The sequence below is a fragment of the Gymnoscopelus microlampas genome (assembly GCF_963454915.1).
Source record: "Gymnoscopelus microlampas genome assembly, chromosome: 21".
Taxonomy (NCBI): domain Eukaryota; kingdom Metazoa; phylum Chordata; class Actinopteri; order Myctophiformes; family Myctophidae; genus Gymnoscopelus; species Gymnoscopelus microlampas.
Window position 1 is genome coordinate 22,437,652 of NC_139958.1, and position 18,093 is coordinate 22,455,744.

General features: G+C 38.9%; 2 protein-coding genes across 5 annotated transcripts; one reads left to right on the forward strand and one right to left on the reverse strand.

The window, feature by feature from the left end:
- Nucleotides 1-1,419: 1,419 nt before the first annotated feature.
- On the reverse strand, nucleotides 1,420-17,510 carry LOC311038321 (cornifelin homolog B-like). Of its 4 annotated transcripts, none has more exons than XM_084047773.1 (4): nucleotides 17,420-17,510; nucleotides 4,789-4,866; nucleotides 3,204-3,394; nucleotides 1,420-1,914 (listed from the first exon to the last, which is right to left on the reverse strand). In XM_084047773.1, exons 2-4 carry the CDS (start codon nucleotides 4,850-4,852, stop codon nucleotides 1,762-1,764), a joined length of 408 nt encoding a protein of 135 aa, XP_083903899.1. In that variant the 5' UTR covers nucleotides 4,853-4,866; nucleotides 17,420-17,510; the 3' UTR covers nucleotides 1,420-1,761. The 4 variants fall into 4 exon arrangements, with proteins under 4 accessions (XP_083903899.1, XP_083903901.1, XP_083903898.1 ...); XM_084047775.1 differs by lacking the exon at nucleotides 17,420-17,510 and adding an exon at nucleotides 12,771-12,831; XM_084047772.1 differs by lacking the exon at nucleotides 17,420-17,510 and adding an exon at nucleotides 6,044-6,090.
- On the forward strand, nucleotides 13,977-16,739 carry LOC311038311 (macrophage-expressed gene 1 protein-like). The gene is made up of 2 exons (XM_084047750.1): nucleotides 13,977-14,518; nucleotides 14,622-16,739. Exons 1-2 carry the CDS (start codon nucleotides 13,982-13,984, stop codon nucleotides 16,272-16,274), a joined length of 2,190 nt encoding a protein of 729 aa, XP_083903876.1. The 5' UTR covers nucleotides 13,977-13,981; the 3' UTR covers nucleotides 16,275-16,739.
- Nucleotides 17,511-18,093: the final 583 nt, after the last annotated feature.

The window sequence follows — 18,093 nt, forward strand, 5'->3', positions numbered from 1 at the left end:
AGTTGGCCCCACTTTAAGGAAGTGTTCTCATCGGCTCTTGAGCAGGGGGAAAATACATGACAAATATTCTAACACAACTTCCTCATGAACAATTAAATACAGTAAAAAATATGCTGTGTAATGATTCCCTTTTTCTGTGAATATTCCCATGATTTTCCAGATTTAAAGGTGAATGAAGATTACAAACAAAAAATTAACGCGTGTTTGTTAACTGCTGTACAGTACATGGCTATGGAATATGTATTAACCATTTAGTTTCATTGTCTTACGGCCTGGCGAGAGAGTATGTTTTGCACCCTGTCCGTCCGTCCGTCCGTGGCCAGCTAATCTCTGGCACCGTTGGCTTGATCGCAGCGAAACTGTGCACACACACTCCCTGGATGCCGCTTTTTGCAAAACATTTTTTTTGACAGTACTCCTACATATTTTGTCCAAACGTCACACGAATCGGTACACAGTATCTCTATAGTCATTAAACGAAACGCGTCTTTCAGATTTTTCATATTCCATCCTGATTGGCTAAAATGGCTTCCAAAGTTTGCAGGAGTGCTCCGTTTTGAACAAAATGCCTCAAATCATGAACACAGCATGCAATTTCCATGAAATGTTGCACACAGATTCTCACTAGGCAGAGGAAGACATTTTTCAAATCAGCCTCATGGTGGGGCTATAATAGGCCGATTTGTGCTTTTACCTACAACTGCACCGATCTGTGTAAAACTTTATATGTGCACTCCTAGAGGCCAAAGAAAAAAAAGAAGTCAGGTTTTACTACAGTCCATATAGACATATAGTAAGACATTAATGACAACATTTTGATTGTCGTCAGGGGATAAAACCTGGTTAAACTTAATTAATTAATTAAAGAGTCATTAATGCCTGATGAACACAATGTTAATGTGGTAGTGGTTAAAGTAGCCTATTTAATTGTATTAATGTTTTTGAAGGCCTGTATTAAACTGTTACTATGCTCTTGAGAATGCTACTGTGTCATTCACTGATGTCGCTCTCTTAACAACCAATATAACTACAGAATTCCTGAACCACCACAACCAGTCCACAGCTCTGAGTTTCTGCTGATCACTACAGGTAACACATAATCACGTTGCTCACTCTCTTTGTATCTTAAAGCTGATATGTTCAGCTTCTTTTCTATCTTTGCAACCATCCTCTGTTGTTCACTTCCTCATGCATTGATACAGAGGGCGACCTGTCACCATTCTAAATGTAAAAATGTGTGAGAGTTGGCAACTTGGCACCACTTTAAGGAAGTGTTCTCATCGGCTTTAGAACAGGGGGAAAATACATGACAAGTATCCGAACACAACTTCCTCATGAACTTTAAATCACCTCACAAAACAGACGATCTACAAGCTCACAACGCCTCACACTGCGAGGCGTTGTGAGCTTGTAGATCGTCTGTTTTTGCCAAAGAGGTTCGGTGTAGAGGGGGAAAAAAGAGCAGACCAAGTACAGAGTGAAAGGTTAAGATTACTTAAGACTATTAGGTTTTAAGTGGTTGAATGTCTGAAAATACACATTAACATGAATCCAACATTTTAATGATGATAGTGCTGTCCAACAAGTCTATCTATGAAATACACAATGTTATACAATGTAGTGGGGGGTCCCTGCTTCATCTCTCTCTCTCTCAGCTAGGGGGTCCTTGGCCTGAAAAACGACTTGTGATCTAAAGTGTGCTCATGACCTGGTGCTGCAACCGTTAACACTTAACAGGTTTCCCACCAGCGGACTATTTCCCTAACGCGCGACATAAGAGGTCGAGGTAGGTTGTTGCACGTTGACGACGGTGACGTTGGGGTTGTTCTTGCGGTATTTGACCTCATGGGCCATCTGACAATAGGAGCAGCAGACACAGCAGCAGGACGCCATGATGTCTTTGCAGAGAGTACCCTATGGGAACCACATAGAATCAATTACACTCTAATAAAACACACCGTGGGTTGCTAAACTATTAGGCTTTCTTCTTCTTCAATTCATTTTAAGATTAATTAAGATTTCAATGTATGACAAGTATATATATATATATATATATATATATATATATATATATATATATATATATATATATATATATATATATATATATATATATATATATATAAGAGAGAGAGAGAGAGAGAGAGAGAGAGAGAGAGAGAGAGAGAGAGAGAGAGAGAGAGTTGATTATTTCTCCCTTTCAATAATACCATTTGGTATACTATTCTATAACCTTTTTATCGTCACCTTTACAACGAGGTATAACTTGTAAGGATTGTGCAATCGTGGAATGAGCAACACAACTACACGTGTGGGTAGCACGCCCCCCCCCCCCCCCCCCCCCCCCCCCCCCAAGAAAAAAGCCGAAATCCCCAATATGCTTCTGATGGTAATCGCTCTCGTTTTGAGCGACCTGCCAGCACACACCTGCTGAGAGGTGTGTGCCAGTCACCAGTGTGTAGCTGGCACCTGAGCATGGGTCTTGCAACTATGTTGAGTTTGTGTATGCTCCAAGCAGCAACACTACCCCCATGGAAAGAGTACCATTGTACAAATCTTGCCTGTACATCTCTGGAAGAAAGCCTACGGTTCCTCAGTGAAGCAAGGGTGAGGAATCTCATCTTCCTGGGGTGTTGTCTTCCTTTGACTTCACCAGTCTCACGGAACTCCTATGTTTGGAAATGGTACTAGGGCTGACACCAAATAATGCTGCCACTCTGCGTAACGGAACACCAGCTTCCACTTGCCCTATTGCAATGTTTGCACGACAAACGTGGCATCTTTCCATGGGGGAAGCAGTGTTGCTGCTTGGAGCGTACACAAACTCAACAAAGTTTGCAGGACCCATGCTCAGGTGCCAGTCACACACCTGTGACTGGCACCAGAGTGACTGGCAGGTCACTCAAAACAAAAGCGATTATCAACAGAAGCATATTGGGGGATTTTGACACATTTATTGGGGGGCGCTACCTACACGTTTAGCCGTGTTGCTCATTCCACAATTGCAAAATCCTTACAAGCTGTACCTCGTTGTAAAGGTGACCAATAAACGATAAAGAAATGATATAAAATACAATACTAATTGGTATTATTAAAGGGGAGAAATAATCAATGTTAAGTTTGCCTTTTTGTAGGCAGTTTATATATATTTATATATATCTGCATACATACTGTACTACATGTATTATAGTGCACCACCAGACCTTGATTCTGTATTTGTGTCGTATGGCAACCCGAAGCGACAGTGCAGCAGGAGCCACACACAGAGGGAGCCCAAACAAGGCTGCCACCACACCCGGTGTGCACATGTCACATAAGGGGAGACAATTAGCATGTCCCAATTCTGACGAGGTCTTGCAGGCAGCGCAAGGACAGCAAAATAATCCCAGACAACCTGAAAAACACACAAACATCTCTTTACACATTCAGTAAACATGCTGATACTGTACATTGGTCTATTTCTTAATGTATATATAATATAAGCTTCAAAACTTGTTGAAGCTGCAATGTGAAACTTATTTTAATGAATATTCAAAGTTATTTTAATCAATCTTTATGGTAGGGTATGTTAAGCAGTGCGGTGGAAAGTAACTAAGTACATTTACTAAGTTCTGTACTTACGTACTATTTTTAGGTATTTCTAATTTACATGTATTTTTAATTTACATGTATTTTTAATTTACAAGCTCACAACACTTTTGAAAACTTGTGAAATGGGCCCTTCTGCATACTGAGTACTTGTACTTTTGGTACTTTAAGTACATTTTGATGCCAATACATTTGCACTTTAACTCAAGTACATTTTTAATACCGAACTTGTACTTGTAAGAGACTATTTCTGCAGGGTATTGATACTTTTACTAAAACATCTTTCTTCCACCGTCCACTGTTAACTAGTACATCTGCAATGGTTGAGGTTAACTCCCTATATATACTCATTCCCTTCCGAAATGTAGACCCTGGTGTCGGAGAAGACACCTGCTGGTTGACGATTCTACATGTCTCCTAAATCTCAACAGTTTTCTGAAAAACGTATGTTTCTATACCAGTGGTGCTCAATCTTTTTCATGTCAAGGACCCCCAATATTATGTATTGGGCCGCGGACCCCCATCAAAATAAGTTGTTCCAGGGACCCCCCAGAGGCAACGATTTGAGTTAAAAATTGTTCGCTTTGAAAATATATATATTCAAAGATTTACACACATTTTCACGATTTTTCAAAAATAGCAGATCTACAAGCTAATAGCCCAAAGTGTAAATTAATGCTGTTTAGCTCAAATCTAAAAATGACACAGTTCCAGGTCTTAATGGGTTAAGCCTGGAACCAAGCCAGTGAATCATGACCATAAAACATTTGATTCTGTGTCAAAAATTTGAATATGTAATTATATCACGTTTAATATCTACCCTTTATTTGGCAGTTTTCACAGAATCAAATGGTCATGATTCACCAGGAGCCTTAAAATAATGAATATAAATATTTTCGGAAATCTCTATGGGAAACATGACTGGGCTTTCGATCTGTGGAACCGCAACATGGCCGCCACTGCTATGCCCTATAAGGAAATAAGCCTCTTGGCTTTGCAGTAGGAAAGGGTTCTCTCATGCAGGAGACCCGAGTTTGAATCCTGTAGAAGTTATGGATTGCAGCTTTGATCCAAATCCAATTCAAAATTCCATTCAATGCAACAACGAATTGTCTGTTTCAGAAGACTGTCCCCAGAATATATTACACATACTATGATTACAGCTAATAAGAAATATGAAGTTCTGATATTGATACTGACAAGAATTGCAGTCAGAACAGCAGCCCAAGAGCCCAGCAGTCCAGTCCGTTTCTCTGGATTCCATCGCAAACAGTCAACCTGCAAATACAAAACATAGAATAGAGCAATAAAACACAGTGAAGTGTCTCAAGCCTGTTTCAACAATCTTCAAATGCTACATGTAGTCAGTAACTCACAAACGTTCTGCCCAGTAAGCCATCATCTGTTTGTCGTTTTCTATGCATATATTTACACAACACGTTTTTTTATTTCCGTTTCTGCTAAGCAGCAAGCTAGATAGGCTTCAACTAATTTGGTTAGGTCTTATTTGCAGTGCAAACGCGAAATGGAATGAGGCTAGTCTCTCTAGAATGACGATAGTCTTTCTAGAGTCTAGAACATGTCTGCAAAATGTTATGGGCCACTCTCTAAATTACATTTGGCATAATCTCGCAAACTTCTGATAGCAGATTCTGCACTACAATTTGAGTCATTCTAAAATGTATATTCCACTGTCTAATCTAATAGTATCTAATAGTATCTATCTTTCATGAAAACTTGTGAAATGGGCCCTTCTGCATAATGAGTAGTTGTACTTTTGGTACTTTAAGAACATTTTGATGCCAATACTTTTGTACTTTTACTCAATGAAATTTTGAATACCAAACAGACTATTTCTGCAAAAGGGTATTGATACTTTTACTAAAACATTTGTCTTCCACCGTCCACTGTCAACTAGTAGATCTGCAATGGTTGAGGTTCCCTATATACTCCTCCATTCCGAAACCTCGGAGACACCAGGGATATTCAACAGAGAGTTGAATGTCCAATGACATTTCTCCTATGCTTTATTCTTAGTTGCATGAATTTGATGAGTTATAAATGTAATCATTTCCAATGATAGTTGAATGGCGCAAGAGATAATATGTGTCTTGTGTACACAAGTGATGCACCGATTAAGCCATTCAAACCGGGTAAGCGTCTGTGTCATTTTAGATTTGAGCTATATGAGTGTGTGTCACGATTTAAAAAAAAAAGCAGATATACAAGCTCATAGTGTGTCACTTTGCGCCGCACTATGAGCTTGTATTGAAATTTGAAAATGAAGAAGGTTTATTTAATGCTGCCATGGAATTCCAGTTTCCCTTAAAGCGATGAGTACATTCTAATTTAGAGTGGCTAAAGTAAAAGAGCACACCCCTTTTCTTTTTCTGCATACAGTACAGAAGTAAATAAAATTAGCTAAGACACTTGTAAAACCAAAGATGTTGATTACCTTGCAGCAGCAGATTACAATACCATCCAGCAGAAGGGAGAAAATTAAGTGAGTTGAGTTTCTCAGGTGCGTTGCACTATACATTAAGTACCCACCCATCTAGCACAAACATGCTGCCAAACCTGAACTTAATATCTTAAGATCTGCCATATTCTTTTTTCTGCCTTACCTATAAAGTTGTAGTTTGAAATTGTGTCATTTGAATTGTGCGTGGACGGATTATACCAGTGGCAGTCCACTTTATGTGGATTATGCGGTCGACATGCGCTGACATTTTGCACCTTAATCCCATGTACATCGCACTGACTTTTGTCTGTTTTTGTTGTGTTTTCTAGTACCTTAACTAACGTCCCCAAGCGAGTAGATGTCATTTCCTGTCTTCTTGGGAGTTTGATCAGGCTTGCTGTACTAGCATTGGAAAATGATGGGTACATTTTGAAATTTCATCCATTAAAAAGCTAAAACTAGGCCTACAAAAATGTATTTGATGACTGAAGCAAATAAAGACCCATCTTTAATAATAACCATATATAATGATAACCACCATTACTTAAAAATGAATATCTCTATGATTGCATGCACTGACCTGCAGTATGTGCGGTATTATTATAAGGGGAGAAATAATCGATGTTAAGTTTCCGAACTTTTTATTTTAATATTACACACGCACGCGCACGCACGCGCACGCACACATGCACACACACACACACACACACACACACACGCACACACGCACACACGCACACACGCACACACGCACACACGCACACACACACATACCATGAACCAAGTTATCCTAGAATATATTTGGCGCCATGAGAGGCTTCTCAGATACCTGCGCATGTCAGAGCACATCTGCAGACACCAACTTATTTGCAAACATACTGTACGCAAATTGCAGCCTTCACTGACTACAGTATGTACAAGATAAGCATTTCCTTTTATGCTATCCTCATATAGCCTATAGATCTATAACAGATACATTCTCAGATTATTACTTCACGCAGGAAGGGGTCGAACGCCCGATGGGCATTTTTTTCTAGTTTCAACAAAGCAAAACAGAACAGAATGTCAGCAGCACTTTTCCATTTAAAGTGATGCCATTGACACTTGTTCACATACAATACTCTAGTAAAAATAGCACTACACCCCTGATTAGCATACATAATAATAATAATACCTTATAATAATACCTTTAGCACGAGAACGTTTAGTCCATGGGCCAGACCAGAAGTCAGGGACACGAAAGGTGGCAAAATCTATTTGGCACCATTTTGTTTGTAGGGTCCATATAAGTACTTTGAAACATGATAGCCTTTTCAAATGAGCAGCTTTAATACTTTTTTAGGATATTCATTGTTTTGCCATTATCTCCCCACATTATCGGTAGTAGTCCTGTACCTGGCGGCCTGGCCTATAGACCCGTTCGCAATTTGGTGGTAGGAGAATTTCTCACTTGGTGATGTTGACCGTGAAACCTGCTGGTGGCGCTATAACAGGCCAATGTGAACAGGGTGGCATTTCTTCCTCGGCCTAGTGGGAATGTGCGTGTGAAATTTCACGGAAATCGCAAGCTGCGTGCATAGAAGGCATGCTCAGCCTGCAGTTGGTCTCTGTGTCAAACACATCGATATTGTAGTAGTTCCTGGAGTCGTCTTGGCCCCCAAATACAAACATCTTTCTCCCAATGATGGTGGCAGAGTGATCTACTGAAACAGGTGCCAGAATGGCTCTGGTGATAATTAAAGACCAGACCATTGTGGCGGTGTCCAACTTGTAGATGTCATTACTGCACCCTATTTTGTTTTTCTTTTTAACAGATTTAGACATACTATCTGCAAGTCAGCGCCTCAGAGTGCTTTCAAAACAAACAATCCTCTCTGTCGATTTACTCCTGCATACCCCAGTTGTCATGATCATATAGTGTGTATTTGGGATGGCATGTGCCTCTGTTGGCACTTGGCATAGGGGATTGTTTTTACAGGGATGCAGGTTACTGTCTACACCCCACCAGAGAGGTCCTGAGGCAGCCGGATACTGTGACCATTTTATGATGACCTTACAGAGACCGACAGGGGAAGGACGGTGATGGTAACTGAGAATATAACTTGACCTATGACCTTTTCTCTGGAAATGTAACCGCTTAAACCCCTACACTTCCGTTGACTGGGCCCCCAAAGGGGTCTATACTTCGTCCCCTACAATTTTTCCATAATACCAAATCTCTTCACAGAAAAGAGCCAATTTACAAGCGCATGAGGTGTCGCAATGCGATGTGAGCTTGTGTTCCCAAAATAACAGTGTTCACCACCTATCCATGTGACATACAGTATGCGGTAAAACAATATTTTGCTAAACATTATACTTAAATATGTCTGTCCATTTTGAGGTAGATAGTTTTTCGTCTACCTTGCTGTAAATTCTGGATGCTGCCAATGAAAGACTTGAACAAAGCATTTAGGGGCAGTAGCGATACAAACACATGTTTGTTAACTGCTCTACAGTACATGACTATGGAATATGTATTATCCTTTTTGTTTCATTGTGTTTGTTATTCACCATGACTGTTGGCCTGGTAGAATTCATCTTTTACTAACAGTCCATATACTAGACGTAAGACATTAATTACAACACTTTTTTGATTGTCGTCAGGGGATAAAAACCTGGTTAAAATATTGATTAATTAATGCATGATGAACACAATATTAATGATGAAGATGTACATAACATTTAGAGCTGTATATATATTCACCTGTTTCATTACTGGTGTGTTACTGAGGCTTTTAACAAATCATACAATGTGATTGTCAGTTTTACATTATATTTGACATATAGCATGTTATCTCAATTCTCTATCATGTTTTAGAGTTTCTGTGTAGCCTAGTACCTGTCTTGGCTCTCCTGATGTAAATAGCAGTTGTAACAGTACACTCTCAAAACAAACATTCCTGTGACACCACACATACAGTAACTGTAAATTAAGGAAATAATTTTGATATGTTGATAAAGTATATTTGCATTTCTCATGGACACAGCTTATGAATTTCATTACAAAACGGTGGTTCATCCATACATATTTATAGGACTGTCAACTTTTCAGAAAACCTTTTAGTGAGATTTGATCATAAGCGTATGTCACCATTCTAAATGTCAAACATGCAAAGAAAAAACATGAGAATGTGTGAAGACTGTAATTTGCGTGAGCCTCACTCTCAATGTGTGAGAGTTGGCACCACTTTAAGGAAGTGTTCTCATCTGCTTTAGAGCAGGGGGAAAATGCCTGACAAATATCCAAACACAACTTCCTCATGAACTTTAAATCGCTATTCGTTATTCATTACAACAAAATTGAATAATCTTTTTTTATTTATTTAGAGTAGCCAATTATTTTTCACCCCATTTAGTTATGCCAATTGATTCCTCCCCACACACACATGTCTGTGTTGTCACTGCTGTTGTATCCTACTGGCTCACCTGCCAGTGAGGAGCCCCCACGAGGAGGACGTAGACCCTTCACCCTACTCCTCCCGCCCAACACTCCCCACTGACAGGTGCCGCCCCAGGCCGCAGGAGTACGTGCAATGACAATTATCACTCTCCCCGCCCTCCGTAGGTGTGGGCAGGGACTTTTACCATTGCGCCACCCGAGCGCCCTATAAAATAATAATAATAATAATAATTGAATAATCTTCACTGGATTAAATACATTTAAAAGTATGCTGTGTAATGATTACCTTTTTTCTGTGATTTCTCTGATTTAAAGTTGAATGAAGATTACAAATAAAAAATGAGCACGTGTTTGTTAACTGCTCTACAGTACATGACTATGGAATATGTATTATTAATTTTGTTTCATTGCGTTTGTTATTCACCATGACTGTTGGCCTGGTAGAATTCAGCTTTTACTACAGTCCATATAGACATAAGACATTAATTACGACACATTTTTGATTGTCGTCAGGGGATAAAACCTGGTTAAAATATTGTCATTCATGCATGATGAACACAATATTAATGATGAAGATGTACATAACATTTAGAGCTGTACTGTATATTCACCTGTTAATTTCATTACCTTTTATTTTTATTTATAATTTTTATTTTATGAAAACCGTTTTGCCAAATGACTTTAGCTATACTTTAAAGACAATAAAATACAGATTTGCTAACATACTGTAGCACTCAGTGGTTAAAGTAGCCTATTTAATTGTATTAATGTTTTTGAAGGCCTGTATTAATCTGTTGCTATGTCCTTGATCATGTAACTGTGTTGCTCACTGATGTTGTTGCTCTCTTAACAACCAATATAACCACATAATTCCTGAACCACCAAAACCAGTCCACAGCTCTCAGTTTCTGCTGATCACTGCAGGAAACAAATAATCACGTTGCTCTCCCTCTTTGTATCCCTTAGCTGACATGTTTAGCTTCTTGTCTTTCTTTGCAACCATCCTCTGTTCACTTCCTCATGCACTGATACAGAGGGAGATTCCAAAATTACTATGGGTGGTAATGGGGAAACATTTTGGGCATCCACCCTTTCCCAAAACTTTGGAAAAAGGTGCTAGATAAATGTGGTAAAAAGTATAAAAGTGGTTCCCAGACAATATTGTACAAAACTTCAATGTTCGTTGTCGTATGCACTCAAAGAGTGAGTTACATGTGTACATACAACTGTCATGACATGATGTGCCGTGGGTCTCTCAACCCCCCCCAGAAATGAAACATATATATATATATTGTTCTTTTCAGGTGGATATGGCAATGTACTTGAATTTGTGGCTTCACTGTTAAAGATTTTGCTGGGACAGTGAGATATGAAATCTCATAACATACGGTTGAGCGCAAGCTAAAAAATAAATACATCAGTGTTACTACAGTATTCTCAGTATTAAATTAATGGTTGAGTATAAAAATGCGTATAAGGTTAGAACACTGTTCTGTTCACATGTACTGCACGTTACATTTTACAACTGCTTAAACATGTTTGTAGTTTTGGGTGGTAACAACACTGTGTTGATTGTTATTTTCATCACAATCAAAACATATTTGCATATTAAAAGGAAGTGTTCTCAGTGGCTTTAGAGCAAGGACAAAATATATGACATAATATTCAAACATAACTTCCTCATGAATCAGACAACCATAATTAACCATAACCATCATTTGTTTCAACACCCACAATGCCTCAACCAAAGCCCCAAGTCAGACTGGCTTTCTAAGGCTCCTAGTCAATCAAGCCAATAGGAAACAGGGGAGACACATTCCATACATTCCACCCAAGCCTGCTGCACCAAGCGCCACACCTTGGCTCTCCCCTTGCAGCCAAAACGAGATGAGTTTTTTGATATGTCACCTTCATTCTGTCTGTCTGATTTTATTTTGATTGGCACTGTGTGACTGTACAGAATTTACCATGTAAACCATGTAAAGTATATCAACACAGAGCAACACTGGACAAATACATCAATGTGACATCCAATACCTGCTGTGGCCAAAACTGTACTTTATGACTCCAAAGAATGAAGCAAATATTGATTAGCATAGAGAAGTCTATATTAAGATCAATCCATTTGGATCTATACTGTTTGATTGTAATCCACTGAAAGGAAAAACATCCACTAATTCAGGAAACGGTCTGATTTCTAAACGTTGAGAATTTGTCTTTCAGAAAAATGATGTCTCCAATTATGTTGGTATTTCCATTCTCTGAAATTCTACTCCAGTGCCATTTTAGACACAATGGCCAATGTCATGTATCTGAACTGTGTGAGTGGTGTGTTACTGAGGCTTTTAACAAATCATATAATGTGATTGTCAGTTTTACATTATATTTGACATTCTAACATATTATCTCGATCCTTTTTCTATAAGGTTTTAGAGTTTCTGTGTAACCTAGTACCTGTCTAGGCTCTCCTGATGTACTTAGCAGTTGTAACTAACAGGACACTCTCAAAACAAACATTCTTGTGACACCATACAGTAACTGTAAATTAAGGAAATCATTTCTAAAGTTGATAAAGTATGTTTGCATTTCTCATGGACACAGCTTATGAATTTCATTAGAAAACGGTGGTTCATCCACATGCACGTTTGCAGTTTTGGGTGGTAACAACTCTGTGTTTATTTGTTGTTTTGAGCACAATCGAAAAGTATTACATATTTATATTGCTGTCAACTTTTCAGAAAACCTTTTGGTGAGATTTGATCATATAACGTGTCACCATTCTAAATGTCAAAAATGCAAAGAGAGCGTGTGAAGAATGTTATTAGCGTGAGCCTCACTCTCAATGTGTGAGAGTTGGCACAACTTTAAGGAAGTGTTTTCATCGGCTTTAGAGCAGGGGGAAAATACATGACAAATATTCGAACACAACTTCCTCATGAACCTTAAGTCACAGGTCATTCATTACAACACAATTGAATAATCTTAACTGAATTAAATACAGTAAAGACTATGCTGTGTAATGATTCCCTTTTTCTGTGAATTTTCCCATGATTTTCCAGATTTAAAGGTGAATGAAGATTACAAAAAAAACATGTGTTTGTTAACTGCTGTACAGTACATGGCTATGGAATATGTATTAACCATTTAGTTTCATGTTTTTGTTTGTTATTCACCATGACTGCTGGCCTGGTAGAAGTCAGGTTTTACTACAGTCCATATAGACATAAGACATTAATTACAACATTTTGATTGTCATCGGGGGATAAAATCTGGTTCAACCTGCTGGTAGTGAGGATGAAGCAGGATCTAGCTCGATAGGCGCCGTTGCAGTTGTCTCTTGCAGGCAGAATAAATGGCATTAAGATAAATATTCTCCCCAAATGTTGTTTTTCCAATGTATCCCAATTTGTATCCCTAAGTCAAGAGTTTGCGCCCTAAGTCAGACTGGCTTTCTAAGGCTCCAAGCCAATCAAGCCAATAGGAAACAGGTAAGACACATTCCTTACCTTGGCTCTCCCCTTGCAGCCAAAACAAGCTGAGTTTTTCGATATGTCAGCTTCTGTCTGTCTGAATTTATTTTGACTGGCACTGTGTGACTGTACAGAATTTACCATGTAAACCATGTAAAGTATCAACACAGAGCAACACTGGACAAATACATCAATGTGACATCCAATACCTGCTGTTGCCAAAACTCTATGTATGACTCCAAAGTATGAAGCAAATATTGATTAGTCTATATTAAGATCAATCAATTTGGATCTATACTGTTTTATTGTAATCCACTGAAAGGAAAAACATCCACTAATTCAGAAAACGGTCTGATTTCTAAATGTTGAGAATTTGTCTGGGATGCATAGCAAGTGCTACCAAATTATGTCTCCAATTATGTTGGTATTTCCATTCTCAAAAACCTTTCAAAAATGCAAAGAAAAAACACAAGAGCGTGTGAAGAATGTAATTTGCATGAGTCTCACTCTCAATGTGTGAGTTAGCACCACTTTAACCCTTTGGTGTCTCACATTTTGTTTTATAATGCAATTTGAATGGGTCCTGGGGTGTCCTGGCCAACTTTAGAGGTTAAGTGTCGGTTTTAGAGCAGACTCAGGTTACATGGAGAAGAGTGACATCTTTCACATTGATCTACTATTGATAGAAACATTTTGGATAGTCTAGATTTTGAAAAGTATTAAAGTACTTAATGTACTTTACAGTGGTACAATGGATATAATACTGTTTCAGGTCCCCATGAGATCAAGGTTTTCTGACTTAAAAGCACCTTTAATTTCCCCATACGTAATTTTACCACAGCTTTTTATCTCTCTGCTGCCCCTAGTGTCTATCCTTATAGCAGCCTATAGAGTGCCAAAAATGGGTGGACAGATTCATCTGATGCATGATGACAACTGTAGTATTTATCTTACCAGTCTCAGCACATAGAAAAACGAGGAAGTATTTTCCTTTATCAAAAGTGAAACATGTACCTTTGCATGCCATCCAGATTTCTTAGAGGTATAAATACAGGTTGCAGTGCTTATACCCTCATCTTCATTTACAAGTCTCACTCAGCCATGGTCTCAAGAGCTGGAACATTCCTAGTTCTTTCTTTCCTCCATGTCTGCTTCACTGCTCCTCTCCCTCATCCCACCTTTCAACAATGCCGTGCCGCAGCAAACCTTCCTTCCATCGCCATGTCAGTCCTTCCTGGAGGAGGCTGGGACAACCTGAGGAACCTAGACATGGGTCGGGTGCTGGACGTCAGCTACACCAAGTGCCAGACCACCGAGGACGGCTTCTACTTCATTCCAGACACAGTGTTTGTCATTCCCCAGAAAGTGACACATGTTGACACCTATGCAGAGATCATCAGTTCCTATCTGAAGCAAAGAAGTTCTACATCTGCCTCCATCAACATAGAAGGATCTTACAGCAATGGATTTCATTCAGTGAATGGAAAATTCTCTGCTGACTATGAGAGGGTGAAAACCAACCAAATCAATAGCAAGTCTGAGACGGTCAGAGTACAAGTGAGTTCATCTTCTATGTATTTTTATATGATCTTGCAAATGTGAAAAATTGTGTACTTACTAATTCACATTTTCCCTTTCTCCCATACTTTCACCTTCCTAGATACGGAACAACCTTTACACAGTAAAGACGTATCCTGATTTCAACCTGGACTTCAATTTTGTTCGACAAATAGAGGACATTGCAGATGCCATTGCAAATAGCCAAAGCAGACTTGCCACTTATCTGTCAGAGAAGATGGTGGCTGACTATGGAACTCATGTGATAACTAGTGTTGATGCTGGGGCTAGCTTAATGAAAGAGGACTACTTAATCTCTTCTGCCATCACAAGCAGTGACTCCACCAAGACTTCTATCAAAGCATCATTTGGTTATAAGTTTTTAAGAATGCTTTCAGTTGATGCATCTGTTGAGTACACTGGAGAGTCATCTAACACTAACAGTTATGACGAGAAAATCACTACCTCCTATATTGAGGGCTATGGAGGTTTACCCTTCTACCCTGGCATGAGCATTAAAGATTGGCAAGAAAGCACCAGAAATAACCTTGTTGGCATTGACCGGTCCGGTCTGCCACTACAATATGCAATAAATACCAACAACTTGCCTAATCTGCCAGAGCCAATCGTTAACAAGGTGGCTCTCTCCCTGCAACAGGCCATAGAGCGCTACTATAAGGTTAACACCCACCCAGGCTGTGTCCATATTAACTCGTCAAACTTTAACTTTCAGGCTAATGTTGATGACAACTCTTGTGATACAGGGACAGAAACAGAATTCAATTTTGGTGGGGGCTACATAACGTGTGAGACAAATGCAAGTCAACTCTGCCAGGACCTGGCTCAGACAAACCCAGATACAGGTAACTACTCTTGCCGCGAACCCTACCAGGCACAGTTATTACGCACTGAGGTGAAAGAGGAAGGCTATTATGTAAAGCATTGTGAAGTAGTATTCTACTCCTGTGGATTTTTGGGTTTTTTCTCATGCAAAAGGGACGAATGTTGGAATGTTTACCATGTCCGATTGGCTAAAGTCAATATATACTGGTGCTACTTCAATGGTCCTTCAGATATCAAAGGGTATTTGTTTGGAGGTCTCTATGGCAACTACTTTGACAATCCTATCACCAAAACTAAGAGCTGTCCTGAACACTTCACTGCATTTAAATTACTGGTTAATGATGTGATGATCTGTGTGAGTAAGACTGGTGATGACATACATAACGTGACGTTTGGAGGTTTTTTCAGTTGCGAGTCCCCTAACCCCTTGGCAGGAGGTCAACAGCGCTGTCCTCCCACATACAGCCAGCATCAAGCCACAATCAGTGACGGCTGTGAGATTCTCTTCTGTGTCCGGTCAAATGTCTTCCGAGGTAGTGAGTCACTGCCTCTCCGTCGGCCTCCTTTCAGCAATCCTCCTAACATAGGCTCCATATCCAACAACAGAATTAAGGTGATGGCAGAAGAGAACCAAACTTGGATCAAAGTTGGTCCGTCGAAAACTTGGACAAGGGCTACAGCAAGCGATGTTCAGGATGTGGCCAGGAAGTATGCCACAGATTCTGCTGATGAATCTGGGGTGAAGGCAGGTATAGGGCTTGGGGTAATAGCTTTAATCAGCTTCATAATTGCAGGTGTGGTGCTGACTGTCAGATGGAAGAAGGGTTTGCCGTTGTGTAAAAAAAGCAGCCGTGGGGGGGATATTCACAGTCAGGCAGAGATTATGACAGGAGCAGAGGAGATTGTACTGTAAATGATATGGAACAACCTTGAAAGCAATAAGCTCATCTACAGACCTTTAACTCTATAAATTGAAGAAACCGCAAATTGAACTATAATTTGAAAGATCATTTTTGTTTAAGATCATAAAGTGAACTTTCTTATTTTCTAAGATGTGATAATTATGTAACTCATGTATGCCATTGATACTGTATAGGAAGTGCTTGGTTATAAATGTCATTCAGATATTAGAGGGTAATTTACATTATTAAGTGACAAGTAGGCTAGGGTATTAATCACTTGCTACTGCCACTACAATAATTCTATAAATTTATTATTTGCCATTTTCTTTTTAAATACATTTTAATATTGTATTTCTATCTGTAACTATTTTTGTAATTGGTGTTGAATTGTGTAGGTATTTCAAATATGTGCAAAAAAAAATCAATGTTATAGTTTCGGTGTGACAATAAAATATAAATAAACATAAATAAATAAACTATCTTGTTTTTTATTTGGTTCAATTTCATTTATTTGTTGTAATTTAACAAAATGTATGTTTAAAGGTGCTGTAAGTGAACTTTTTTTGGTTAAAACAAAAGTTTTGATAAAAAAGTTAAAGCTCTATTCTGATCATTGCTATAGAAGAGTGTTTGTTCAGTAACAGGGGTCCCCCCGTCTCTCTATAGCTCTTTAGTAAACAGAAAATAAAATTTCAGATGGAATTTTAGTTACTAGTTACACTGCAGAGTGCAGATATAAATTATTACATTATAAAACCATACATTAACCACTTTAGCCCTATTTTATACCTAGGCTCTTTGAAAATAGCCGATCTACAAGCTCACAACGCCTCGCATTGCAAAGCGTTGTGAGCTTGTAGATCTGCTATTTTCAAACATTTTTGTACTTTTACTTTTGGTACTTTAAGTACATTTTGATACCAATACTTTAGTACTTTTACTCAAGTATTCTTTTTTTTTATCCGGACTTACTTGTAACAGAGTACTTCTACATTGCAGTATTGATACTTTTACTTAAGTAAAACATTTGAGTACTTTTTCCACCACTGAGTGTGACCCATGTTATTAGAACATAACAGTGTGCCATTACTTATTACCTTCATTATCTCACTATCTCCACAATAAGGACAATAATTGACTGACTGAAGTCACTTACCCCCACAACAAGCAGTGGTTTGGTGTTGAGCGGTGTCATGATGCCAGCTGTCCTGTGCTGCTGAGCTGAGCACAGTATTCCACCTTCAGCTATCCAAATAATCCCTCTGTTGGAGAAGCATTCTTTTATCATAGCACACCACAAGAGGGCACTCTTTAACAGCATTAGACACTGCAATAATGAAAACTCATTGTCTACCACAGAAGACTTTCTCTAAAAGATAAAGTTAAAAATAAGAAATAATAATATTCACGTGAAAGCTTTGATCCAGTGTCACAGTCCATCACTGAATGATCAAATGACAATTACTAAGTCAACCCCATTTACTGTACATGACAAAACAGGTTGTGAACCACACAAAGCATATTCTAGGTCGAACATTCAGCAAAAAATAGCAGATCTACAAGCTCACAACACGTCACAACACGATACATTGTGAGCTTGTACAGTATGCTGCCAACGAAAGACTTTAACAAAGGATATAGAGACAGTAGCTATTCTGGGACTCTGCCGAAGTACAGTGGATTGTACACCTAATCTGAGTGAATGCTCAGATTCAGTGAGAGTTCCTTTTCGTTCAACAGCAAAGAGTTTGTCCCAAATACCAGCTGGCTGCATTTGCAGCAATGCAAGCTCGTATAGCTCACCTTTTAAAATGATGTACTGGTCAGATT